Below are 27,289 nucleotides of genomic sequence, written 5' to 3'. Positions count from 1 at the left end.
TCTTCCTTAACGTGTCTTTTTACACTGGCTGCAAGTGCAGATCGTTTTTAGTCTAGTGTTTGCAGAATGAATGTCGCTGTCTCTCTGAATGAGGCAATATTATCAACGAAAATTACGTACAGTAAAGACAGAGTTATAATTCCGAGATACCTGAAAAACGCCCTCTACAAAGCCCGCGAAATGTCGCAGCAGATGTGCCTGATCGCCCTTTCCTGGGCCAAGAATATTCCTGCTGAGCACACCAGGGTTGCACCACCACACGAGATAAAAAGAATGGAAGTAAGCAAAGTAAATAAGACTTCGAGTTTCGGCCTCAGATACAGTGGAGGTTATTCTTATCGCGGAAGATAGCTGCATTAAGCTTCTGCTCAATGTATTCAACGTGATACTTCAAAGAAAGCTCGTCATCTACCTTCAGTCCTAAGACACACCTGTTAATAATTTCATCACGGCCAAATAACCTAGAGATCATTAACTGACCATGTGTGTAAATCAACTTTCTAGTTTCTAAGACTCTGCCGGCGATTTGTTGTCATCTCGTAGAATCGGGTGTACTGCCGGTGGTCCGCGTCTTCCCTGAGACCAGTCTCAGGGAACACCTGATGAAGAAGCCGAGTTACGATATCGAAATATCATGTTGAGAAGACGCGGACCACCGTCAGTACACCCGATTCTACGAGATGACAACTTTCTAGTTACCTCCGAAATGAAACAGCGATGATCATCAGTCCATACCAGGAAAATAGCGTTCACTGCTTTATATACAGCAGGGATTCGAAAGTAAGCGACACAGTTTGTTCTTGCCGCCTGTAACAGCCGCTTCGGGGAAAAAATGGCCAAGTGCGAGCACGACTCTCACACTGAGGGTTCCGTAGTACAAACTCAATTATGCTTATATTTCATCTGTCCTGGGAATCGATAATCTCAACGATTTCTGCTTATTATCAATATATTGGACGTAGGAATTCGAAGATCATGTCAAAAACTTTACAATAGTTCCTCACACTAGCCCGTACATACAAACATGACTGCAACTTATGGTTTATAATTGCATGCATCACTGTTCGTCTATTATGCTTCTGACGTCTTTTTTATTTGCTTGTGCTATGAAACCTTGTTTCTTGCCGAACGTCATCATTATAGGTCAAAAGGAAGTACCCTACATGTTTTGATGAGTGAGTTTGCGAGTATCAAAATATGTGACAAAAATGACCGAATCTTTTGATTACATAGACTTAGAAACTTAAAATTTTTAGACCACCAAGAACCACAGACATCAGTATATGGCATAAATTTAAACTTGAACTGCGGATCTGTTCCAGAGAAAAAGGGGACAGACAGACAGACAGATAAAAAATGACAAAAAATTGTTTTCGTGTCATATAATTACAGATTAACAGTTTTCGGATTTTTCCTTTGGTTTTACTGTAAAACGGCCCTTTTTGCCAAATTTCATGACTCTAAGTCAGGTTTTGATGAGTGAATTTTTGAGTATCAAAGTATGTTACATAAATGGCCGTATTGCAATTACTTACACGCTTATAATTTTTACGCCGCCAAGAGACCATAGACCATAGTATGTGACATAAATGTGTTGTTACTCCAAATTGTTCCAGGGAAAAAGACGGACAAACAGACAGGCGGATAAAAAATGACCAAACATTTTTTTCTTGTCATGTAATTGCAAATAAACAATTTTCAGATTTCTTCCTTTACTTGTACTGTGATACCTTGGTTCCTGCCAAATTTTATGATTCTATGTCAACGGGAGCACCATATAGGTTTTGGTGAGTGATATTCGTTTTGTAACACCCCGCGCTCGAACCTGTTTGATGAGTGAGTTTGCCAGTATCAAAATATGTGACAGAAATGACCGAATCTTTTGATCACATCGACTTAGAAGCATAAAATGTTTATACCATCAAGTGACCTTAGACCCTAATATGCAACACAAATTTGAACTTGATAGGCCTACGCCCATCAGTTCCTGAGAAAAATGGTTCTTAACGATCGGACAGACAGACAAAAAGCCCGACAACAAAGCGATCTTAAAAGCGTTCCAATTTTACAGATTGAAGCACAGAAGTCTAAAAATTAAAAAAAACAGCTACAGATCGTGAGCAAAACAATGAGCTAAGTATCTGGCTCTGACCAATCGCTGCAGAGCTCAGTCGTGCTGACCGGTTACGTAGCCCCGTTAGAAGAGAAAGCGTTGCAGAACAAAAAGGTTGGTACGGAACGAAAAGAATCTACCTGTCACGTCGAACAATGACTAGAAATACAAAATGAAGAGTTCCAATGCTTCCTTTACAATCATTTCGAAATACATGTTCTGCAGTGGAGGCTACAATTTACAGTACGATACCAAGAATGTGACTGAATTCTTATACCATCAAGGGAAGATAAATCTGACCCGACGCCTGTATAATGAAGATTTCTCCTTCCAGAGAACAAAATGCGGACATTACCTACAATTCGATCTCAAGTAACATCAGTTTTAAATTTTGAGTGTGTAGATGTTACGCTATAAACAAAGGGAACATACTGTAGACTTTCACGTTTTCGCTTTCGGTCGCTTATTTTTAATTCCGGCGCTATTGACACATTCTTGATGTGCAGTACCAGAAACTTTCGCAGACGAGATTGCTAATGGATTACGGTACGTTGGAGTGATCCTGTAGTCTGCTGAAATCCTGCTGATGGAAAACATTTTTGTCACAAGCCCAATAAATGCAGAAGACGTCTTGAAAATGGAATGTCGAAGCGAATGTAAACAACGACACCGTTGCCGTAGTGCCTCTACGGGAACTTCGCCAGATTTACGCAATTGCATGAGATTAAATGGTTCAAATGGCTCTAAGTACTATGGGACTTAACATCTGAGGTCATCAGTCCGCTAGACTTAGAACTACTTAAACCTAACTAACCTAAGGACATCACATACATCCATGCCCGAGGCAGGATTCGAACCTGCGACCGTAGCAGCAGCGTGGTTCCGGACTGAAGCAAATGCCTCAGACAGTGCTTAGTTATACAGTTCTCTACAGGGTGACCAAGAAATACATCGACAAAATTTCAGAGGTTGTTCGGCGGTTTTCCTGAGTATTTTGGTATAAGGGACTCATGGTTTCCAGTGACTCATTACAGAGTAGTAATGTAATTACGGTAAATTGGCTTTGTTACCCCAGTTACTTTTATTTGTCTAGTAATACCGTAACAATAGTGAAAAAGTCTGTAGTATGCATTCATTGACATGTGCAACACGAAACACAGTATACTTCAACAACCAGTGTCTGCAAAGGTTCTGTGATGTGTTTGACGTCGCTGTGGGAAGGGTTTAGTATAGCGTCGCTGTGCCTCTTTTCCATTGCTTTCAGTGAATCCATCCACGACGTGTACCTATTCATGCTACTGTGTATTAGTGTTAAAGTACAACTAACACTGCCGGTAAAAAGCAGACCCTAGACAACCGAGCAGTACTGAATGCAAGATTGAGGGCGAAGAATTAAGCGGATATTACTGTAGTAAACAACAAGTATAGTTACAGGATCAGGTTTGTTTCCAGACAAAACACACAGGGTATACCACAGACACTTGCAGTTTCCATAAGCACCCAGAGGTAACAAAGGTCATGGGATAGTCACCATATGCACATGTACAGATGATGGTAGTATCGCGTACACAAGGTATAAGATAGCAGTGAATAGGCGAATCTGTCTGTTCTCGAGTGATTCATGTGAAAAGGTTTCCGACGTGATTGTGGCCGCACGACAGACTTTCAATGCGGAATGGTAGTTGGAGCTAGACGCATGGGACATTCCGTTTCGGAAATCGTTACGGACTTTAATATTCCGAGTCCCACGGTATCAACAGTGTGCGCCGAGAATACCAAACTTGAGGCTTTTCCTCTTACCACAGACAACGTAGTTACCGACGGCCTTCACTTAACGACCGAGAGCAGCGACGTTCGCGTAGATTTATCAGTGCCAACAAACAAGCAACTCTGCGTGAAATAACCTCAGAAATCAACGTGGAGCCGGCCGTTGTGGCCGAGCGGTTCTAGGCGCTTCAGTTCGGAACCGCGCTGCTGCTACGGTCGCATGTTCGACTCCTGCCTCGGGCTTGGATGTGTGTGATGTCCTTGGGTTAGTTAAGTTTAAGTAGTTCTAAGTCTAGGGGACTGATGACCTCAGATGTTAAGTCCCATAGTGCTCAGAACCATTTGAATCAACGTGGGATGTACGACGAACGTACACGTTAGGACAATGCGGCAAAATTTGGCATAAATGAGCTATTCAGGCATCTGACGCCTTTGCTAACAGCACGACATCGCCTGCAGCGCCTTTCCAGTGCTCTTGACCGCATCGGTTGAATCCTAGACGATTGGAAAACCGTGACCTGGTCAGATAAGTACCGATTTCAGTTGTTAAGAGCTGATGGTAAGGTTCGAGTGTGGCGCTGACCCCACGAAGCCATGGAATCAAGTTGTCAACAAGGCTCTGTGCAAGCTGGTGGTGACTCCTATAATGGCTGGTTGGTTGTTTGATTCAGGGGAGGGAATCAAACAGCGAGGTCATCAGTGCCATTGGATTAGGGAAGGATGGGGAAGGAAGTCGGCCGCGCCCTTTCAAAGGAACCACCCTGGCATTTGCCTGAAGCGATTTAGACAAATCAAGGAAAACGTAAATCAGGATGGCCGGCCGCGGGTTTGAACCGTCGTCCTCCCGCTAACTAATGCACCACCTCGCTCGGTCACATAATGGTGTGGGACGTGTTTATATGGGATGGATGGAATGAGTCCTCTGGTCCTATTAAGCCGACCACAGGTTTGAAATTATTATGTTCGGCTACTTGGAGACCACTTGCAGCCATTCATGGACTTAAGTTTTTATGGATTACGATGCGCCGTGTTACTGGGCCACAATTGTTCGCGATTAGTTTGAGGAACGTTCTGGACAATTCGAGCGAATGGTTTGGCCACCCAGATCGCCCGGCACGAACCCCATCGAGCACTTACGGGACATAATAGCGAGGTCAGTTCGTGCCTGAAATCTTGCACCGGCAACACTGTCGCAATTATGGTTGGCTATAGAGACAGGATGGCTCAGTATTTCGGCAAGGTACTTTCAACGACTTGTTGAGTGCATGCCACGTAGAATTGCTGCACTACGTCAGGGAAAAGAAGGTCGGACACGATATTAATAGGTATCCCATGACTTTTGTCACCTCGCCGCGCGGCATTAGCCGAGCGGTCTTTGCCGCTGCAGTCATGGACTGTGCGGCTGGTCCCATCGGAAGTTCAAGTCCTCCCTCGGGCATGGTTGTGTGTGTTTGTCCTTAGGATAATTTAGGTTAAGTAGTGTGTAAGCCTAGGGACTGATGACCTTAGCAGTTAAGTCCCATAAGATTTCACACACATTTGAACATTTTTGCCACCTCGGTGTATTTACTGTGCAGTACAGATACTGAAATAAATTATAGTGAAATCTTGCCAGTAGCCTAATTTAAAACACTGTCAGTGAAATGTCATGTTCACTGGGAAGCTGCTTCCCGAAAAAATGGTTCAAATGGCTCTGAGCACTATGGGACTCAACATCTTAGGTCATAAGTCCCCTAGAACTTAGAACTACTTAAACCTAACTAACCTAAGGACATCACACACACCCATGCCCGAGGCAGGATTCGAACCTGCGACCGTAGCAGTCCCGCGGTTCCGGACTGCAGCGCCAGAACCGCACGGCCACCGCGGCCGGCAGCTGCTTCCCGAATTCAAATTATGTCTGACTCGGGGAAGCTTAAATTTGTAGATACGATCAACCATTATTAAACAGATAAACTGCCCGTTGCAAAAAAAAAAAAAAAAAAAAAAAAAAAAGGAGTTAACAGAGGAACTGGAGATACAATAGAAACATTAGGATCGTACACAGACTTAGTAATTTGCATCACAGTTCACTGTCGACTGGGACAATAAAGAGAGTGGTGCGAGTCACCCAATGCCAAGCACTTCAGTGTGACTTGCAGAGCATGTATAGCGGGCGTAGCCGTTACTTGAGAGAGGTGGAAGACAGAGAGGCAAGCAGCGGTAGCAGCTACTCGGACCTGGACTGGAGTGGGGAGCTGCTGGCCGCCTACTAACGCCGTCTGCGGAGTCAGCTGACTGCCGGCCTTGGACCACTTCTCCAGCACTCTGCACCTGGGAGGACGCCATTCCATGCAACTTTGGTCTCCGTACACGTAGCAAATTTGCATTACGACATCAATATTCATTCACCTATCCAGTCCAAGTATGTAACTCTTTACAACAGGTCATTTTTTTCTTTTTGGTTCTTCATGACAAATAGTCTGAACAACCAAAGCTAAAATCATTCTAAGCCGCCACTTTTAAATTCCACCTGTACACAACACTTTTCATGTTAATTTCCAAGCGTAAATTAGCTCGTCTGCAATACTGAAGAGCATGTCACTTCACAGGTGATCTCCAGGCTCCTATAAATCAATATATATGTATATATGCAGTTTCATTGTTAGAAGAGCGAAAATTCGCCTCCTTCGACGACTTATTAGGTTGATGCATAAGCTCGTAGCGTTTTCTTTTAAGTTTAATAAACACGACAGATATACATAACAGAGACTTTAGTCAGCAGTAATATATTCTGCATCCCTATTTAAAACAGTCTGCCAAAGCTGGGGTTAACTTTTCGATTCCACGACTGTAGAAATTACGTGGTTCTCAGACGAAGAAGTCGTCGAGCTACGTTCGGAGCGCATTTTGCCGGCCGCTGTGGCAGAGCGGTTCTAGGCGCTTCAGTCCGGAACGGCGCTGCTGCTACGGTCGCAGGTTCGAATCCTGTCTCGGGCATGGATGTGTGTGATGTCCTTAGGTTGGTTAGGTTTTGAGTTGCTCTAAGTCTAGGGGACTGATGACCTCAGATGTTAAGTCCCATAGTGCTCAGAGCCATTTGAACCATTTTGAGCGCATTTTCATCCGGAAGGGAAGTTCCTTGAAAGTTGCTCTAGAGAACGGAACAGACGAAAATCTGATGGCCCAAGATCAGATGAATAAGACGGATGCGGAATGGCTTCCCAACCCAGCTCTTGTGTAGTGTTTCTTGTCAGTCTAGCAGAATGCGGACGGGCATTATCGTGGAGTAGCTACATGTCCACCTGGTCGTTGTTCTTGGACTATGTCTGCAAGACGTCTCAGTTGTTGTCAGCAAAGTTAGCAGTGACGGTTAAAGCTCGGGGAAGTAATTCGTAGCACACCGTACGGTCGGTGTTCCACTAGATGCATAACATTATCTTTTGTGGATGCGTGCAGGTCTTTTAACCATACAGGATAGGAATAGTCGGTGTTGTTCACGAGCCAATTGATACCGAGCAAGAAGGGATGCACATATGGCAATCCACTGATTTTTGTGGTTTTGGCATAGAGGTTGCGGTACCCATACACCCGATTTTTTAACTTTCCCCACTGCATGCAAATGTCGCACGCTGGTGGAATAACCACAGTTCATGACATTTGACACTTCTCGAGTACGCTTACGTGGATCATTGTGGATTAATGCGTTTAAACGATCTTCATCATACCCTGAATGTCTTACTGAACGTGGAGAGTCACTAATCCTCTTTAAAACGAGAAAAACGTTTTCCTGCGGTGCTCTGTCCAGTGGCATTAACCCCACACCGGCGCAAATGGTCCTGGCTGCCTCCGCTGCTGTCACCCCTCTACTGAACTCAAACAGAAGAAAATGTCGGAAATGTTCCAATTTCTGCACCTGGCATTCCATTTTCTGTCATCCACATTTCCACTCACTATCTCCAAATGACGAAATGACAGTACGTAAACTCAAATAGCAACAGTGAACTACAAATAAAAAATGACAATCGATAAACAAGCCCATAACAGCCGAAATACCAACATGCAAAACAAAAACGCTACGCAACCTAGTAATAAGAATGGCGCTGTTCGAACGGAAGATACTGATAATAAAAGTCATTAGTCCAAAGACTTGAAACTTGCACACTAAGAAAATATAATATTAACAAACAACGGTCTGTCGGTGACTGACGAGTCGTGGGTTAGAGGCAATTTATATTTGAGTTTTTTCTTGAACACATTATAACGTATTAACGGAGTAGACGTTTGAAACAACTGCTCAGCGCATCGGCGGCTATCCAGAAGGCAATTGCTGCTGCTGGGGCTGCCGCGCGTATCCGACGAAGGTACTGCGAGAAGGCATGCACTTTCTCTTGCACTCTGTCTAAGCAAGTGTATGCAATGCTGCCTTGTCTCAGCCTCCTACCGCGAAACATACGGAGCACTGAAGACACTGGTTTTGTTCCAGTGGAAGAGATTACTACGGAGCAAGGGATCAAGCGAAAGTTTTCGCCTTACGAAAGAGCTATTTGACGCAGAGAAATAGCGCGTTATTGTTTTACGAACTGATCTTGTGACCGTAGGCTTCGATCGCACTGGATAATCAGTTTACAAAAGATGTATTACTGCACTCCATCGAAAAGCAAAAGAGGGATGATTCTGTGAAGACTTACAGAAAATTACATGCAGAAATGTTCTGAACAATGGAAGCAGCGAATGCAGACACACTGATCAGCCAGAACATTATGACCTACATCCTAATAACCGGTATGTCCCCCTTTGGCACGGATAACAGCGGCGACGCGTCGTGGCATGGAAGTAATGAGATCTCTGGAGGTCGCTGGGGTGAATTGGCACCACGTCTGCACACACAAGCCACCTAATTCTCCTAAATTCCGGGGAAGTGGTCGATGAGCCACATTCAATCACATCTCAGATGTGTTCGATTGGGCGCACATCTGGCGAGTTGGAGATCAGAACATCAATTGGAACTCGCCACTGTGTGCCTCGAACCACCCCGCCACACTCCTTGACATGACGCATTATCTTGTTGGAAAATGCCACTGCCGTTGGCAAACATGATGGTCATGAAGGGGTGTACGTGGTCTGCAAGCAGTGCACGATACTCCTTGGCCGTCATGGTGCCTTGCACGAGCTCCACTGGACCGATAGATACCCAGGTGAATGTTCCGCAGAGCGTAATGGAGATGCCGCCAGCTTGTCTCCATCCCACACAACAGGTGTCAAGGAGCTGTTCCCCGAAAGACGACGGATACGCGCCTTCCCATCGGTTTGATGAAGAAGGTATCGGGATTCATCAGGCCATGCGACGCCCTGCTACTGCGCCAACGTCCAGTGCCGATGGTCAAATGCTCATTTCAGTCGTAGTTGCCGATGTCATAGTATTAATGTTGGCACATGCATGGTCGACAGCAGCGGGGTCCCGTCGTTAGGAGTATTCGGTTCACTGTGTGTTAAGACACACTTGTACTCCGCCCAACATTAAAGTATGATGTTAGTTCCGCCACTGTTTTAGCAGTCTGCCCAACCTACGACTTCCGACATCTGTAATGAGGGGTGGCCGTCCAACCCCACGACATCTGGACGTGGTTTCACCTTGGTTTCGCCACGTATTGAAGACACTCACCACCGCACTCCCTGAACACCTGACAAGTGGTGTAGTTTGGATCATCACAATCTGCCCTCGGCCAAACTCACACAGATCGCGCGTCCTCCTTGTTCTAAACACGGACCTCACGCTCACTGATTCTACATGTACCGCGCGTGTGTCTGAATAATGGTCATTAATGGCGAGGTGGCGCTGCTATCGCCTGGACAGGTTTATATATATAGTCGGGCGTTGGTCATAATGTTCTGGCTGATCAGTATATATGTGGACTCGAATATGTGAATCGATCATGTGAATCCAAACTCGTATGAGAGCCCACATCGGTAATTCTTCACTTCCGAAGCGCATTTCATTCAATATCACACATACGCTTATTAATGAAAGTTCAGTCATATGGTGTATGAACAAACTTTCTGACTGTACTGTAGATATCTTGGTAAGAAAGACAAGGTATTCCATCTTCAACTGAGCATCACAGATGTAGCCAATAACTTCAGGCATACCCCAGCGAACTGTGTAAGATCCCTTGCTCTTCGTATTGCATATTAACGACCAGCCAGATAAGTCCAACATTAATTTCAGATTTTTGCAGATTATTTAGGAATGTGTGGTGAACAACTATCACAAAAAAGCTGTACATTTATCCAGTCAAATCTTTATAACATTTTTAAGTGTTGCAAAGATTGACATCATACCATAAATGTTCAGATATGTAAAATTTTGTACTTAACAGAATAAAAAAATGAAATATCCTATGACTACAGTATCAATGAGTGACAGTAGGAAGCAGTCAACGCATTCAAATACTAGAGTACAACAATTTGTAGGGATATGAAATGGACATCACATAGATTCACCCTTAGGTAAAGGGTGTGGTAGACTACAATTCATTGTTAGGACGTGCGACCCGTACCAAATGGGGCTAACAAGGTATATTGAACGTAATACAAAAAAGGTGGCACGAATAATCGCATATTTGATACTCAGAGGAGAACGTCACGGAAATGTTTGAAAACCGAAATTGACAGGCTCTTCAAGACAGACGCAGATACCCCCAAAAGTCTACTTACAAAGTTTTAAGAAGCAGTATGAAATACAGAATCTATGAATATACTAAAATTTTGTACGTATCCTTCCTGCAGGGACTGCGAGAACAAGATTATATTAATTACAGCACGCATAGGGGCAGTTAAGCAATCATTCTTCCCGCGCTCAATGCGAGAATGAAATGGAAAACAACCTTAAAACGTGGTACAAAGGGAAGCTCCGTCCGCCAAGCTGTTCACAGTGGTTTGCCGGTGTAGAGAATCATGCATTTTGCGTAGTTGGAGTGATTTTACTATAATTATCATTTGTTGACCTAATACATTATACTGTAAGCTATTTGAAAAATAAAGATTCCTAACCCCTAAATTCCTGTATATTATTCATCACTCCGAGAACTTTTAGAATGTCGTACACAGATGTAGATAAGAAGGAAACGGCTATTAGAGTTTAACACCCTGTCGACGAGAGGGTCATTATTGACGAAACACAAACTTGCATAGGACAAGGACTGCGAAGGATGCCGACCGTACCCTTGGAACAGAAACCACCCAGACATTCGCTTTAATTATTTTAGGAGGAACACGCAAAACGTACTAATTCTAGGTGGCCGAACAGGATTTTGAATTTCTTGCTTTTTAGAACGCGAGACCGGGTCAACTGCGCCTCCTCGATCAGAATGTAGATAAGACCTTTACGGTTTAATTAGTAAACAATAGGTTTACACACAGCTTTGTAACATTTCTGACAACACGCTCGAGAACAGAGGGGGAGGATATTCGTTCGTAGCTCTTGTGTAACGCCACAAAAGCCGCTCAGAGGGTTTATTTATCTGAGCCCCGTTCCGCACGCCTCGGATGTAGGACGCCGAGCTGCCCCTCTTAACGGACTGCCTCCCCCCCCCCCCCTGCCCCCGCCAGGCTCCTCACGAACTCATTCATCAGATCGGCCAGCCGCTGCCGTCGAGCAACTGTACACCGCTACCAGGACGTTCCTGCGAGGCTGCGACACTCGCTATATTCACGTGGCGCTCCCAAAACCAGATTTCGTAAACGGATTTCCCAATACCTCTTTCGTTTGGTCATGTAAAGACTCCAATATCGATTCTCGAAATGCGATCCGAGGTGCCGAATTTCCATAATCGATATTCGCTCCCATGTAAACAAACGGAGTGACTTTCTGTGCAGTGAGGGAGAAGTAGAAATATTACACTGGGCATGACGTGATGTACCTCCAGTATTTAATTCAAGAGAGCTGATTTTCAGAGGCCATATTTGATCGAGCTAAGAAAACCATTTCAGACCTTAACACGTAATCACGACAACGAAAAATGATTTCCGAAATTCGATTTTCGTCTTCCGGAAGTTTTGTCGCATGTAAAACATTTACCGGTGCTAGCTCGTGTCCACTGCACTCCCACCTCTACTGAAACTCTCGTAACGGTGAATCGCGGACGCAATAGTGATACAGCAGATTCTATAGGCTATATAGGTTACGGGAGAAATCAGGGTACGGCGGTGGAAATACCGTTTGTAAGCTAACGTCAAATGAACCGAAAACTTGATCGATTTTCAAAAAGTTGCTGCATAAAAATATATTGAACATGCACAGCACTCTATATTCTTTATATGAAATAGAGGATAGGGAAAGAAAGGAAAAGGATGGGTGGGAAACTTATGACTCAGCTGCACAGGACACTGTAGCAATGCAGTGGCGAAACTTGAAAATTTGTGCCGGACCGGGACTCGAACCCGCATTTGCCGCTTCTCATGAGAAGTTGCCTTAACCGCTTTTTTTCCTTTTTTCCTCTCTGTTTCCTGATTATAAAGCAACCTACAAAAAAAGAGGTCTATTTTCCACCGCCACTTTAAACCTAAACACAAAGATATTTGCACCACTTCACGTGTTGGCCCCTAAACATGCCTATTCTAACAGTTGTACCTAAACTAAGAAAGGAAGAAGAAACTAAGACAGGAGGAAAGAAAATGGGGGAGATGGTATCAAAGTTATATGAGACAAGAAGGGTGTTTTTTGTTTTCAATTTTTGCTCGGACCTGTGAAGTCCATGAAAGCCACCCGTAGCCGTGGAGAAATCCATGTGCATCTTCTAGGAATAAAGGAGAGTACCGTTGGAGATCATAGACCGCTTCGGCCATCCGGACACGGTCCCTGACCGACTCAAATTTCCAACTTATCGCACGCTGCAATGCAGCACCCGCTACACGTAAATTATTGATTCTCGTAGGAGCTCGGACGATATTAGTGCATCCGAAACTTCAAGGAGCCTTCGCGCTCTTACAGAAATGTATGGATCTGAGTGGAGTGTGTCCTGCCAAACATGTTCGTGCAGTAAAACCGCCGCATCATGCATGACGTTTTAATTTATTTCTTCTTTACTGTTAACTTAAGTCGCAACACATTTTGCAGACAGTGCCCACATATAGCCCTGAGTGCTCCAGCAAAATTATATCATTGTACTACAAGTGGTTCAGAGGAAATGGCGTCATAAACACTGAGAAGCGTTAAAAACTAACTTTTACCCGAAACGGAGCGCAAATTAAATGGTTCAAATGGCTCTGAGCACTATGGGACTTAACTTCTGAGGTCATCAGTCCCCTAGAACTTAGAACTACTTAAACCTACCTAACCTAAGGACATCACCCACATCCATGCCCTAGGCAGGATTCGAACCTGCGACCGTAGCGGTCGAGCGGTTCCAGAGTGTGGCGCCAGAACCGCTCGGCCACCTCGGCCGGCCGGAGCGCAAATTATCCAGAATATATTTATACAGTGTTTCATAATAGGAGCACTTAGCGACTTGCAACGAACTCTATGCATAATTTCAAACTTTTCGTAAACTTTTTTCTCGCCTACATGCTTAAAGTCAAATCTTTAAAGTAACCAGACATTTGAAGCTGTTTGATACATGGGAGTTCGATTCTTTAAGTATCGGGAGTTTAGTAATAAACTAGATTTGCCCTCACTAGCGCCTGGAACGCGAATTTCTTTTACTGTCACGCTGCACATACCCAACACCCTTGTAATAAATCTGAGTATTGCATCCGTTTTGCTTTAAACAGATTTTACCCGGGCTATCCATTTCATTCATTTTCTCAGTGTTACCCCTAGATATTTAAATGACGTGATTAGCTCCATATCTTCTCCACAAATCTCGTAATCGAATACTATCGCTCTGTTTCTTTTTGTTATTCGAATTATTCTGCATTGTCTACATTTAAAAAGAGCTACCACTCTCTTCACCAAGCGGAAATTTTGTCCAAGGTCTTTTCTGTTTAAAATTTTTTTAAATATAATTATTGGAAATAAAAACGGTCATAATATTCTGTTAAAATGTTATAATAAAACAGTGTGGATCACATATAATTATTTTATTTTATTTTTAAATAAAAATAAAATTAGTGTATGCAGTCTAGAGTGTTTTTATCTTAAAAAACGTTTTCTATTATCTTATGAGTCCATCGACAGTAGTATCGTCAGCGAACATTCTCATTGCGCATATCACACTACCTGATAAGTCATTTACGGTACTGAGGACGTTAGTCTCATTCCTGCCTCACATTTGCCTCCCAGGATACGGCACTCGCTTCTGTAAGTTAAAACATCATCCAACCAACTCCATATCTCTGCAGATAAAAGGGTGCGGTTGAACATCCACTGGAAATCTAGGAAGACCGAATCTAGCCGGCTGGAGTGGCCGAGCGGTTCTAGGCGCTACAGTCTGGAACCGCGCGACCGCTACAGTCGCAGGTTCGAATCCTGCCTCGGGCATGGATGTGTGTAATTTCCTTATATTAGTTAGTTTTAAGTAGTTCTAAGTTCTAGGGGACTGATGACCTCAGCAGTTGAGTCCCATGGTGCTCAGAGCCATTTGAACCATTTTTGAACCGAATCTAGCTGCTCGTCTGCATCTATTGCTTGCATGACATCGTATATGCATAACTCAAGCTTCGTTTCAAGCGAGTGGTTTTTCCGCAATGTGTGCTGATTCACTGAGAAAATGTGTTTTTCCTCCGGTATCGTCATCATGTTTGTGTTTACATTATGCTCTAGGATCTTACAACAAACAGATGACAGCAATCTCGATATCGACTAGACGTAATCACTTCTTTCCTTCGTCTGTGACAGGACAACACTAGCGAAATACCTTGAACATACTGCCACCGCGCATAAAAAAATGATGACTGTGAACTACGTACATAAGGAGTGTACATGATAATGTCATCACAACGACTAATGCATTCTCTCTAAAGGAATAAATTGAACACGAAGACGCCATAGATCCCACAAGTAGATGGCGGGAAAGCGTTCGGTGCGAGCGTAAGAAGGATGAATAATAATAGCACGAGCGGACAAACACAGCACGTAATGGGAAGAAACAAATGAGGCGTATAGATCAGGGTTCTGGTTGACAACGCCATATAAAATAGAAATAGGAAGAAATGATTACCATACCATTAAAAAAAGCAACAACAGTTATTTGTACAATGATTTTAATTGCGGTCATCGTGTACAAATGATGTCACGCCAAAAACACCCGCGGCCGAATGCACTCCTCCATCACCATACCATGTTTTTCTTTCATACTCCCAGATATTGTAAATGTTTTCCTTTGAATTATTGCACTGCACTATCATCTGACATACTTTTAATAATCCACATGCAGTCACTGTTAAAGCAGAGCACTCAACCAAATACACGTATGTTTTGAGACATTCCTTACGAATCCTCTTCAGTCAGAGATAACGTTCCATTGTAGTTGTCAGTGCGCACATTGTGACTCGTTGGCAGAAATAAATGAGACTAGTTGTGAAGTGTGCTAATTACCTTATGAAAAACTGCACAAGTTTCCGTTTGCAGTAAGTATATTTATGAACACTAATAACGAACCATGGCCGCAAACGAAAGAATATGCAAAATTATTTTAAAAAATTACGTAGGTCAGTAACAGCAACAGCGGAGCGAGAGACTTTTATAGCCCAGCTAGCAGATTGCACAATACGCAATATCACGTGTTCATTAGTTTAAGATGATATCCAAAGTTCCGACTATTCCTTTCTTGTTTTTTAAATACATATGTTATATTCATGCGTATGTGTGTGTGTCTGTGTGTGTGTGTGTGTGTGTGTTAGAGTGAGTGTGTATTCCACATCTCCTCCTAAACCAGCCTGACCGATCTCAGCCAAACTTGGTACACATATCCCTTACTGTCAGGCAACAAACGCCATTGTAGTAAGAGCCACGTACTTATCACAGTTCGGGAGATATCGTGGATGACGTTTGAATTTATTACTTCTGTGCTACTATCTCTATTCGCAACACAGTGTGTAAACAGTGTCCACATATGCCGCTGAATGTACCTACAAAATTATGTCATTTTATGAAACATAGATTGGGAGATATGACACCGTTAACATTGAGATGCGTGGAAAAAATGTCGCATCATGCCTGAAGTTTTAGTACACTCATTCTTTACTGCTAAGACACTACTACAGTCGAGACAACTTAAGTAAATCCCTGACACTTGGCAACGCTTTTGAAAGGTTTCACATGAGAAGCGTAAGCGGCTGTAGCCGTTTAGCCATAAAGAATCACGTTGTGGACACACGAAGTAGCTGGACTTAAACAATTGTACATTATGCGTATTTCTTTGTACGACTGTTTCATAATTTCAAAGGTGTTTTCACGAATATATGGAAATGAAATTTTTTCGGTATTACACAACAAACGCAGTTCATCTCAAGTTTCCGTTTTTAACGGGAAACTGCCGAAATGGATACCCGGGCAGTGCTAGGTTTATCCGCTAGTGTTTCTGTAAGTGTAATCATTGGCACGAAAATACGTCTTTGACACTAATCGTTGTTAGAATTCGGAGCTCCCCAACTAACACACAACGGAATGAAACTGGACGTGTTTATGATGCTGTTCTTCACAGCCTCGATTTTCTAGAAGAACGTCATAAATACATCACTTCAGAAAACATCACTACAAACTTTTCCACCACTAATCAGTCTCTCTTTACCGCTAGACCAAGACATCTATTATATTTTTTGCGCGTAGTTTCCACCAGAAGACTGTCACAAGAGAGCTTCCCGTCAAGTAATCCGCGAAGTAAAGGACACACAAGAGCGAAATGCAGCAAAATGGCAAGCTACGCCGAGCGTTACGCACAGTTACGCAAGTCAGGGCGGGGAGCGCCCCTCTGCGGCCGGTGTTCCCGTTTCATGCACGCGAGTCTTCCACGGACGCACCCCGCGAGACGATCGCTCACTGCTCACGCACTGTTCGCCGCTGCCGTGAAGCGGCGGCTCTCGGGGGGGAAAGTTCCTCCCGCTGCAGCGGCAGCCGTGGAGGGGGGCCACCATACAGTCGTGTCCACCGAACCAGCCGCCGCCAGCTGGTTCCGTAGCCACCGGAATCGACTATCGCGCCGCGGCATGGCAGGCACCTGCGTGCACGCACACCGTCCCTCACCGTTCTCGGGCAGCTAAACATAAATAATGCGGAGCGTACCAGCAGCGAATGCGGTCGGTTGCTCTCGTAAAGGTGTCACCTTCGCCAGAATGCTCTCTGACCAGACCAGACCCAACTGGAGAGGCGGGATCCTTTATTGTATGATTATATGATAGCGGAGCAAACACTGGTAGCCGTTACTTCTGTAAAATATCTGGGAGTATGCGTACGGAACGATTTGAAGTGGAACGATCATATAAAATTAATTGTTGGTAAGGCGGGTGCCAGGTTAAGATTCATTGGGAGAGTCCTTAGAAAATGTGGTCCATCAACAAAGGAGGTGGCTTACAAAACACTCGTTCGACCTATTCTTGAGTATTGCTCATCAGTACTGGATCCGTACCAGGTCGTGTTGACAGAGGAGATAGAGAAGATCCAAAGAAGAGCGGCGCGTTTCGTCACAGGGTTATTTGGTAAGCGCGATAGCGTTACGGAAATGATTAGCAATCTCAAGTGGCAGACTCTTCAAGACAGGCGCTCTGCATCGCGGTGAAGCTTGCTGTCCAGATTTCGAGAGGGTGTGTTTCTGGATGAGGTATCGAATATACTGCTTCCCCCTACTTATACTTCCCGAGGAGACGGCGAATGTAAAACTAGAGAGATTCGAGCGCTCACGGAGGCTTTCCGGCAGTCGTTCTTCCCGCGAACCATACACGACTGGAACAGGAAAGGGAGGTAATGACAGTGGCACGTTAAGTGCCCTCCGCCACACACCGTTGGGTGGCTTGCTGAGTATAAATGTAGATGTTGACGTAGATAGATAGAAGCGGAAGGGGCTGAAACCGCTCCCCCAAACACATTTCGGTAGAAGCTGAACAATGTCCACTACGCTCATAACACTGTAATATTTACTGACAGCTTAAATAGTCTTCAGTATCTTACAACAATAATACTTCCCACGTGCCAATCGCAAGTGGAACGGGGCAGAGGGGACCAATTAGTGATACTGTCACATGCTGTCTGGTGGCTTTCGCAATATGATGTAGATGTAGTTGAATCAAAGAAAGTAGTAAGCGCTATGTGCCAGAAATCAACAGAAATTAATGGTCATCAGCAAAAAAGGCATGCCAGAACTGTCGTCTACTGACGTGACAGAAGTCACGAGATAGCGATACGCACATGCACAAATGGCGGAAGTATGGCGCACACAAGATATAGAAGCAGCTGAATGGGTTGAAAATAAATAAATCGCCAGATCCTGATGGGATTCCAATTTGGTTTTACAGAGAGTACTCTACTGCATTGGCTCCTTACTTAGCTTGCATTTATCGTGAATCTCTTGCCCAACGTAAAGTCCCCAGCGACTGGAAAAAAGCGCAGGTGACGCCTGTATATAAGAAGGGTAGAAGGACGGATCCTCAAAATTACAGACCAATATCCTTAACATCGGTTTGTTGCAGGATTCTCGAACATATTCTCAGTTCGAATATAATGAATCTCCTTGAGACAGAAAAGTTGCTGTCCACGCACCAGCACGGCTTTAGAAAGCATCGCTCCTGCCAAACGCAACTCGCCCTTTTTTCACATGATATCTTGCGAACCATGGATGAAGGGTATCAGACGGGTGCCATATTCCTTGACTTCCGGAAAGCGTTTGACTCTGTGCCCCACTGCAGACTCCTAACTGAGGTACGAGCATATGGGATTGGTTCCCAAGTATGTGAGTGGCTCGAAGACTTCTTAAGTAATAGAACCCAGTACGTTGTCCTCGATGGTGAGTGTTCATCGGAGGTGACAGTATCATCTGGAGTGCCCCAGGGAAGTGTGGTAGGTCCGCTGTTGTTTTCTGTCTACATAAATGATCTTTTAGAAAGGGTGAATAGCAATGCGCGGCTGTTTGTTGATGGTGCTGTGGTGTACGGGAAGGTGTCGTCGTTGAGTGACTGTAGGAGGATACAAGATGACTTGGACAGAATTTGTGATTGGTGTAAAGAATGACAGCTAACTCTAAATATAGATAAATGTAAATTAATGCAGATGAATAGCAAAAAGAATCCTGTAATGTTTGAATACTCCATTAGTAGTGTAGCGCTTGACACAGTCACGTCGATTAAATATTTGTGCGTAACATTGCAGAGTGATATGAAGTGGGGCAAGCATGTAATGGCAGTTGTGGGGAAGGCGGATAGTCGTCTTCGGTTCATTTGTAGAATTTTGGGAAGATGTGGTTCATCTGTAAAGGAGACCGCTTATAAAACACTAATACGACCCATTCTTGAGTACTGCTCGAGCGTTTGGGATCCCTATCAGGTCGGATTGAGGGAGGACATAGAAGCAATTCAGAGGCGGGCTGCTAGATTTGTTACTGATAGTTTTGATCATTACGCGAGTGTTACGGAAATGCTTCAGGAACTCGGGTGGGAGTCTCTAGAGGAAAGGGGGCGTTCTTTTCTGAGGAAATTTAGAGAACCAGCATTTGAGGCTGACTGCAGTACAATTTTACTGCTGCCAACTTATATTTCGCGGAAAGACCACAAAGATAACATAAGAGAGATTAGGGCTCGTACAGAGGCATATAGGCAGTCATTTTTCCCTCGTTGTGTTTGGGAGTGAAACAGGGAGAGAAGATGCTAGTTGTGGTACGAGGTACCCTCCGCCACGCACCGTATTGCGGAGTATGTATGTAGATGTAGATGTAAAAGGACGGTGCATTGGAGAAGCAGTCAGGTGGTTCAAGTGAAACAGTTCCGACGTTATTATGGCCGCACAACGGAAATTAACAGACTTTGAAAGCGGAACTTTCCATTTTGAAAATCGTTAGGGAATTCAATATTCCGAGATCCACAGTGTCAAGAGTGCGCCGAGAATACCAAATTTCAGGCAGTACCTCTTACCACGGACAACGCAGTAGCCGACGATCTTCACTTAACGACCGAGAGCAGCGGCGTTTACGAAGAGTTGTCAGTGCTAACAGACAAGCAACACTGCATGAAATAACCGCAGAAATCAACGTAGAGCGTGCCTCGGACGAATCCGGGGCGACGAAATGTGGCGTCAATGGACTGTCAGCAGACGAACGACGCTAGTGCCTCTGCTAACAGCACGACATTGGCTGCAGCGCCTATGCTCTGCTCGCGACTATATTGGTTGGAGCCTAGACGAATGCACAACCGTGGCGTGGTCAGATGAGTCGCGATTTCAGTTGGTAAGAACTGACGGAAGCTATGGACCCATTGTCAACAAGGCACTGTGCATGCTGGTGGTGGCTATATAATGGCGCGGGCTATGTTTACATGGAATGAACCGATCATTGACTGGAAATCGTTATGGTGGGCTACCATTTTCAGCCATTCATGGACTTAATGTTGCCAAACAACTATGGAATTTTTATGGATGACAATGCAGCATGTCATGGGGCCACAATTGTTCGCGACTGGTTTGAATAATATTCGGTATAGCTCGAGCGAATGATTTGACCATCCAGATGGCCCGATGTGAATCTTATCGAGCTTTTATGGGACATAATGGAGAGGTCAGTTCGTGCATAATGTCCTGCACCGGCCACACTTTCGTAATTATGGATGGCTGTCCGCAGGCCGTGGTCTTGGGGTAGCGTTCTCGCTTTCCGCACACGGGGTCCCGGGTTCGATTCCCGGCGGGGTCAGGGATTTTCCCTGCCTTGAGATAATTGGGTGTTGTTGTGTCGTCTTCATCGTCATTCATCCCCATTAAGGTCGGAGGAAGGCAGTGGCAAACCACCTTCGCTAGGACCTTGCCTAGTAGGCGGTGCGGGTCTCCCGCATCGTCCCCTACGCTCCTCGGAGTATGGAACCTCATCATCATCATAGAGGCATCTTGGCTCATATTTCTGTAGGGGGACTTCCGGTGACTTGTTAAGTCCATGCCAAATCAAGTTGCTGCCTTACGCCGGGCAAAAGGAGGTACGAGAAGATATTAGGAGGTATCCTATGACTTTTGCCACCTCCGTATATTAATGGTAAACTTAATGAACTAATACACAAATACACTAGCGATCGTGATTTTTATTTGAAATCTTTTGTATTTTATCGTAATTTACTCAGATAATAAATGCTCAGTTAATCGTATGATGATTTCAAGCAATCCACACCAACTTTCCGGCCTGGGCTTTCACAAAGCCATCTGGCATTGTCCCTTGCGACAAATTTCACACGTTAACCATTTTGATGCTTTAAATCATTGATGATTGCAAAATTAAATGTAAACTTATTTTAACATGGTGAATCAGACTGCAGATAACAGACAGACGGGATTATCGAGCTGAGTTAGCCACCTGCTTATGAGAACCCTCAAAATTAACTGCTTGAATTTTATCATATCATTTTATGTTCTTTGATATCAGAATCTCTAATCCACTTTAAACTAAATGGTAATCAGGGGGGTAATTTTGCAACTTTCCATTTCAGTTTCAGTTGATTTAATTATTCGTCAGCCTCTCAATTAGTTTAACTGAAACTTACTCAGCATAAACGAGCACCACATTCTCTTTCACTTTCAGCGTCGAGGAGGATATTTAAGTGAAAACTGATTAGGGATCACGCGTAATATGTTATGCAACTGTTGTTTGAACAATCTAAATTACATTTCCTCAAAATTCTTCCAAAGTATCTCTGCCTGGCATGTGCTTTTCTTAGAGATTCTGTTACTTGGTTATTCCACCTTACATCGTTTCGGATGGCTACTCCTAGGTTACAGCGATTTTTCATCAATGGCATAATCGAACAGAAAATGATATCTTCGCCTATTTACACGCACTGTGTTACATTTATTTACGTTCGGTGTCAACTACCATTATCGGGTAAAATGTGAAGGTATCAGAGTTGTGTTTGCTAGTATTATAGTTTTCAAATTGACTGTATGATCCGTGTTCTTATCAGATTTTCGGACAAATGCTTTTCACATGTTATATTTCTGCGAACTGCAATTTCTTGCATGTTATACTGCAGCGACGCAGCCTAATAAGTGCCAACAACGCTTTAAGACAGAAAAAAACGCGAAGGAATTTTCCGAATGGCACGGAAACCGGCAGATCCCATGTACATGTACACACAAACAAACTACTACAATTTCAGAAAAACTGGATGATTTATTCAAGAGAAAGAAATTCACAAATTGAACAGGCCAGCAACGCTTTGAGCCACCCTAATACAAACAACTATTCGGCTTGGCGTTGTTTGATAGAGTTGTTGGATGTCCTCTTGAGGGATTTATGCCAAATTCTGCCAAAATGGTGCGTTAGATCACCAAAATCCTGAGCTGGTTGGACGGCCCTGCCCATAACCCTCCAAACTTTCTCAATTGGAGAGAGATCCAGTAACCTTGCTGGCCAAGGTAGGGTCTGTAAGCACGAAGACAAGCAGCAGAAACTCTCGCCGTATGCGGGCGGGCACTATCTTGCTGAAATATAAGCTCTGGGTTACTTGCCATGTAGGGCAACGAAACCGGGCGTAGACTATCGTCGACGTACCGCTGTGGTGTAAGGATACAGAGAATGAGAACCAAAGGGGAACTGCTATAAAAGAAACGGTGGCCCAAACCATCACTTCCGGTTGTCGGGCCGTCAGTCAGATTTGTATACCACCACTGTCCGGAGCGTCTCAAGACCCGTCCCCACTGTCCATCGGGGCTCAGTCCGAGGCGTGATGATCACTGAAGACAATTCTACCCTCGTCAATGAGATTCCCCGCCGAAGACATGTATTGACCGGGACAGCGGTGGGAAACTAACCTGTTCTTGTCCACCAAACAGCCCGACAACCACGAGTGATGATCTCGGACGTCATTTCTTTTCATAGCTGGATCCCTTCGGCTGTCATCTAAGGGACCCTTACAGCACAGCGGTTCGTCGACGATATTCTACGCCCCATTTTGTTGCCCTTTATGACAAGCCATCCTGGGATTACATTTCAGCAAGATAATGCCCGGCCGCATGCGGCGAGAGTTTGTACTGCATGTCTTCGTATTTGCCAAAAACTACTTTGGCTAGCAAGGTCACCTGATCCCTCCCCAGTTCACAACATTTGGAGCATTACGGGCAGGGTCCTCCAACCAGCTCGGGATTTTAACGATCTAACGGCCCAACTGGACAGAATTTGGAACAGTATCCCTCAAGAGGACACGCAACAACTCTATCAATCAGTGCCAAGCCTAATACCTGTTTACATAAGGGCCAGGGGTGGACCAACACTTTATTGACTTGCTGAATTTGTGAAACTCTTTCGTCGAATAAATCATCCAATTTTCCTGAAATTGTAATCATTTGTTTGTCTGCACAATGACGTTACATTTACTGATTTCCGTCTCATTCGGATAATTCCCTCGTGGTGCGTAAATTTTTCTCTTAGTGTATATTATTAGTACGGCATATTGAAACATTGTTATTGTTATTAAAAATGTAGACGTATGTGGTATGTTAAAATTGTAGACGATCGCAAGTAATATTTACTTGGAGGAGGTGATCCCTTAGCATCGAACCCGGACTAGCGCCTGCCTCTGACCAGCTGCATTCAACAAACCGTCAGCGGTCAATTGGTGCGACAGAAAGGTCGAATCACTCTGCAGGTCGTCTTCCAACATCGGAAGTTGAACTATTCACCCCACGCTCACTCATGCTACAGTAGTGACTTCTCACTTTTTATTGTAGTGCTTGCTTTTTTTTCGTAACGTATTGCAAAGGTTGCACGCAGGCGCGGATCCTGGACCGGTTGTGGGTTGAGTCATAGTTTGTTACCGTCTCCACTCCTCCCCTCTCTGTCCACAAATATCACTTGCAGTCATACTTTTAACGTGCCACAGATACCTCCGAGCCGGCCGAAGTGGCCGCGCGGTTCTGGCGCTGCAGTCTGGAACCGCGAGACCGCTACGGTCGCAGGTTCGAATCCTGCCTCGGGCATGGATGTGTGTGATGTCCTTAGGTTAGTTAGGTTTAACTAGTTCTAAGTTCTAGGGGACTAATGACCTCAGCAGTTGAGTCCCATAGTGCTCAGAGCCATTTGAACCATTTTTAGATACCTCCGATTTTCTCAACGAAAACAATGATACACACAAAATGTTTAGATATAATAATTTATGTGCACTGTTCTGTAATTTATAAAATACCTTGCCAATTTCGGGATACTTAGTTTTTATGCTACTTAACTCTCCGAAAGTTTGCTGCGAAATTTGAAAATTTGTTTGAGGGGGGTGGAAAGGAACCTTCCTCCCGTTTCGTTCCACGCCTGGTTACACGAGGAGTTCGGTATTAGTCGTGTGAGCGTTCTTGTATAATTTTCATAGCAACGTTCTTCCACAAAAGAGGGTAAATATCTGAATGCGAATAAGATTTATGTCTGATGACGCCTAGATAAAGAAGAATCCTATAATGTGCGTAAGTAACTGCATGAACAACGAAACGATTGTCACTGAAAAATCATTTTGAATAGTGAAAATAAATTACCTTTATTAAGGGAGAAAAATATAATTATTTTTGACGTTATTTGGTATTCGAAATAATACAAAATGCAATGGATAAAGTAAAAAGGAGCTGTGCATTGCAATACAAACATTGTCTGGCATGTATATATTTTCACGTGTAAATAAATGTTAATATTTGTAATGTTTGGACGTCAGGTTTTCTGTTCACTTTTGAACAACGTGGAAAATTTGCCATACAGCCTTTGTAAAGCAACCTTATGACTCGAAGGCTTGAAATAAAAGTGTATAACATGGAATTTTGAAGTTTTGTGTGAAATAAGATCCACATGTCATGCCCAATAATGCAAAAAAGGCTCAAACTGTCATGAATGAAAATGTAGTACCAAATACAGCGAGTAGATGGAATGAAGTTTAACACAAACTGCTGTTAACATACGAAAGGCTCTATGTTCCACGCGCTTACTCCTCGGTGTTAGATAAAACGGCGGAGGCAGCAGACGTTTGTAGCCGTTTGAGCGAAAAGAAACGACAAATTAAAGGAGAAGGTACTGTGACAGCAATGAAAAAAAAAGCTGAGAAACAGAAGAAATGAATACTTACGTTCAAGTAAAAAGCGTATTCCTGCAAAAGCTCACCCAGCACTGGAAGTAAGTCTCATTACTGATCACTAACCTGTACCATAACTGGACAGAATGTTTGGTCTTGAGTTACCAAACGTACCGTTCCATAATTTGTAAAGGACATGATTCAGCAGTCAAGGCAAATAAAGCCATTTATCGTCAATAACATGAATGCATCTGACTACTTAGATTTCAAGAAAGCAGCACATAGTAATATAAACACAGGAAACCTAAACATATCCAGTGTACAGTGGCTATGGGTAGTCAAATATAAGCCTCATCTAGTTAAGACCCTGGAGAAGCTTAAATGAATTTGAGGCCTGGGAAGGTATTCGTGTTTTGAGAGTATAGGACATAAAAAAAAATCCGCTACATGCCCTCGATGTTGCAAACCACATCTATGACGAAATGAAGAAAGGTTTGATTGAAATGAGGCAATACCTGACAACTAATGACCATATACAGTTTAAAAAAGCAGAATGAACTTTTCCTATCTCTTTGCCGAGTAATGAAGTGTGGCACTTACAGCTTTTCATTGGATTTCCACTTACTTTCATACCATTATGGTACAATGTTTTTAATTTACTTTGGATACTAGATCCATACTATGCTTAACTTTCAAAGAAAACACATTAATAATGCAATTATGATCACTAATTATATCATTATACTTAGAAGTAATTTTCTTCAGATTCATAATTTTGGCACTTAGAGCTTTTTTTTTATTTCAAGACTTCGATCTTGCTATGTCCATTAACTGTTTATATTAATGACTATTATCACTGCCAGTCCCATGATGGTTCATACATCCCACCATCTCTGTAGTTTTGTGTATTCCGACTTTTTGTTATAAGATCGGCGGTATCCCAGAAACTCCCTTTCGGCGTTCAGTACTGCGCTAACCGACGTTTCGTTTTATTGACGTTCCGTCCAGTGTGAAGATGTCGTCATTTAACAGTGACGTTCCTATCCGTTCCATGACGTTACGGTGACGTCAGTATGGGACCATCTTAAGAACTGAGAACGCGAACATTTTAAGTCATATGCCTAAGAGTACCTGTGAGGGATATTGATTCAAATAATCAATATCCGTAACGTCACTTTATTTTGATTCCTTGAGTGTTTCAGCAGTCACAGACGCGCTATGCAGCGGCACTATACTGGGAAAATGCAGTCAGTCTACAAAAGAAGCTGTTCAAAAATAACCTGTGTCTCCTGTCTTACAGTATGTGTGACCCATATCAGATATGAATGAAAAAGAATATCGAACGTGGACAAAGAATGGCAGAACGAAACGTCACAGGTTTGTTTGGTTCGTAAGAGGGTGTCACGGAAATGTTGTAAAACTTGAATTGGTAGAAGTTTGAAGAAGTACGCAAAATACACCCCAGAAGCCTGCTCACAAAATTTGAAGAACCATTATCTCAGATGAAGCATCTAGAGGTATTCTTCAGCCGCCTACGTATCCCGAATGGACCACGAGGACAAAAGCAGATTAATTACAACATGCATAGAAGCATTTAACCAGTCGTTCATCCCACGCTCCCAAAGCGGTTGAAAGAAAAAGAAAAAAATAGAAGAAACTCTTAAATTTGGTAACATGCTAAGAACCCTCTGCCACGCACTTTTCGGCGGCCTGCAGAACATGATTGTAGATGTAGAAGCTGAAACACGGTTGCAAACGTCTTGACAAAAATAGCCATTTTGTATCTGACCAATATGTATTCGGTGATTAAATCTAAGTTTCGTTTGTAGAGTCAAAATAAACGCGTTTGAAATTTTTCTATCTGATGACAGTGCGATATTTCACTACACTGCTCTATGGCGCACCAGAGAACAAATTGGTATCCCTTTCGCACACACGGTTTATTTTTAGAGTTCATAACCTGTGTCAATTTGTAAATAAGTCATACGAAGTCACGACCACAAACGGAGAGGCAAACTAGTGTCACAACGACAGCACGCAAAAACGGAAAGACCTTCACTCAGCACGGTGTGCTTATCTTCCTCAAGCTATTGTCTGTTACTTAATTACGAATAAAGGACGCCGCAGTTCTTATGACTCTGACGGAGGCCTACCCACTGGCTTGCATTCTGGGAGACAGTAGTTTCTCTACATCGCTCAGCTGAATACCACGACTGCTTCAGTACATATCGACTGACTCACGCGCCCTACTTTTTCAAATACTTTGTTTCT

General features: G+C 43.6%; 1 protein-coding gene across 3 annotated transcripts in view; it reads right to left on the bottom strand.

Annotated features, from left to right (window-relative positions):
• Positions 1-27,289, bottom strand: part of LOC126175554 (chitooligosaccharidolytic beta-N-acetylglucosaminidase) — a 210,436-nt gene that overhangs the window by 83,113 nt on the left and 100,034 nt on the right. Inside the window, exon 1 of one of the 3 annotated variants that reach the window (XM_049922399.1) lies at positions 16,740-16,852. The exons of the other annotated variants lie outside the window; for them this stretch is intronic. Coding sequence (XP_049778356.1) covers positions 16,740-16,794 — 55 coding nt within the window. The 5' untranslated portion in view covers positions 16,795-16,852. Of the gene's footprint in view, positions 1-16,739; positions 16,853-27,289 lie in introns of those variants that run through there. 3 annotated transcript variants of the gene reach the window in all.

The sequence above is a fragment of the Schistocerca cancellata genome, chromosome 3 (genome assembly GCF_023864275.1).
Source record: "Schistocerca cancellata isolate TAMUIC-IGC-003103 chromosome 3, iqSchCanc2.1, whole genome shotgun sequence".
Taxonomy (NCBI): domain Eukaryota; kingdom Metazoa; phylum Arthropoda; class Insecta; order Orthoptera; family Acrididae; genus Schistocerca; species Schistocerca cancellata.
This window is presented reverse-complemented; position numbering and strand designations above follow the sequence as displayed.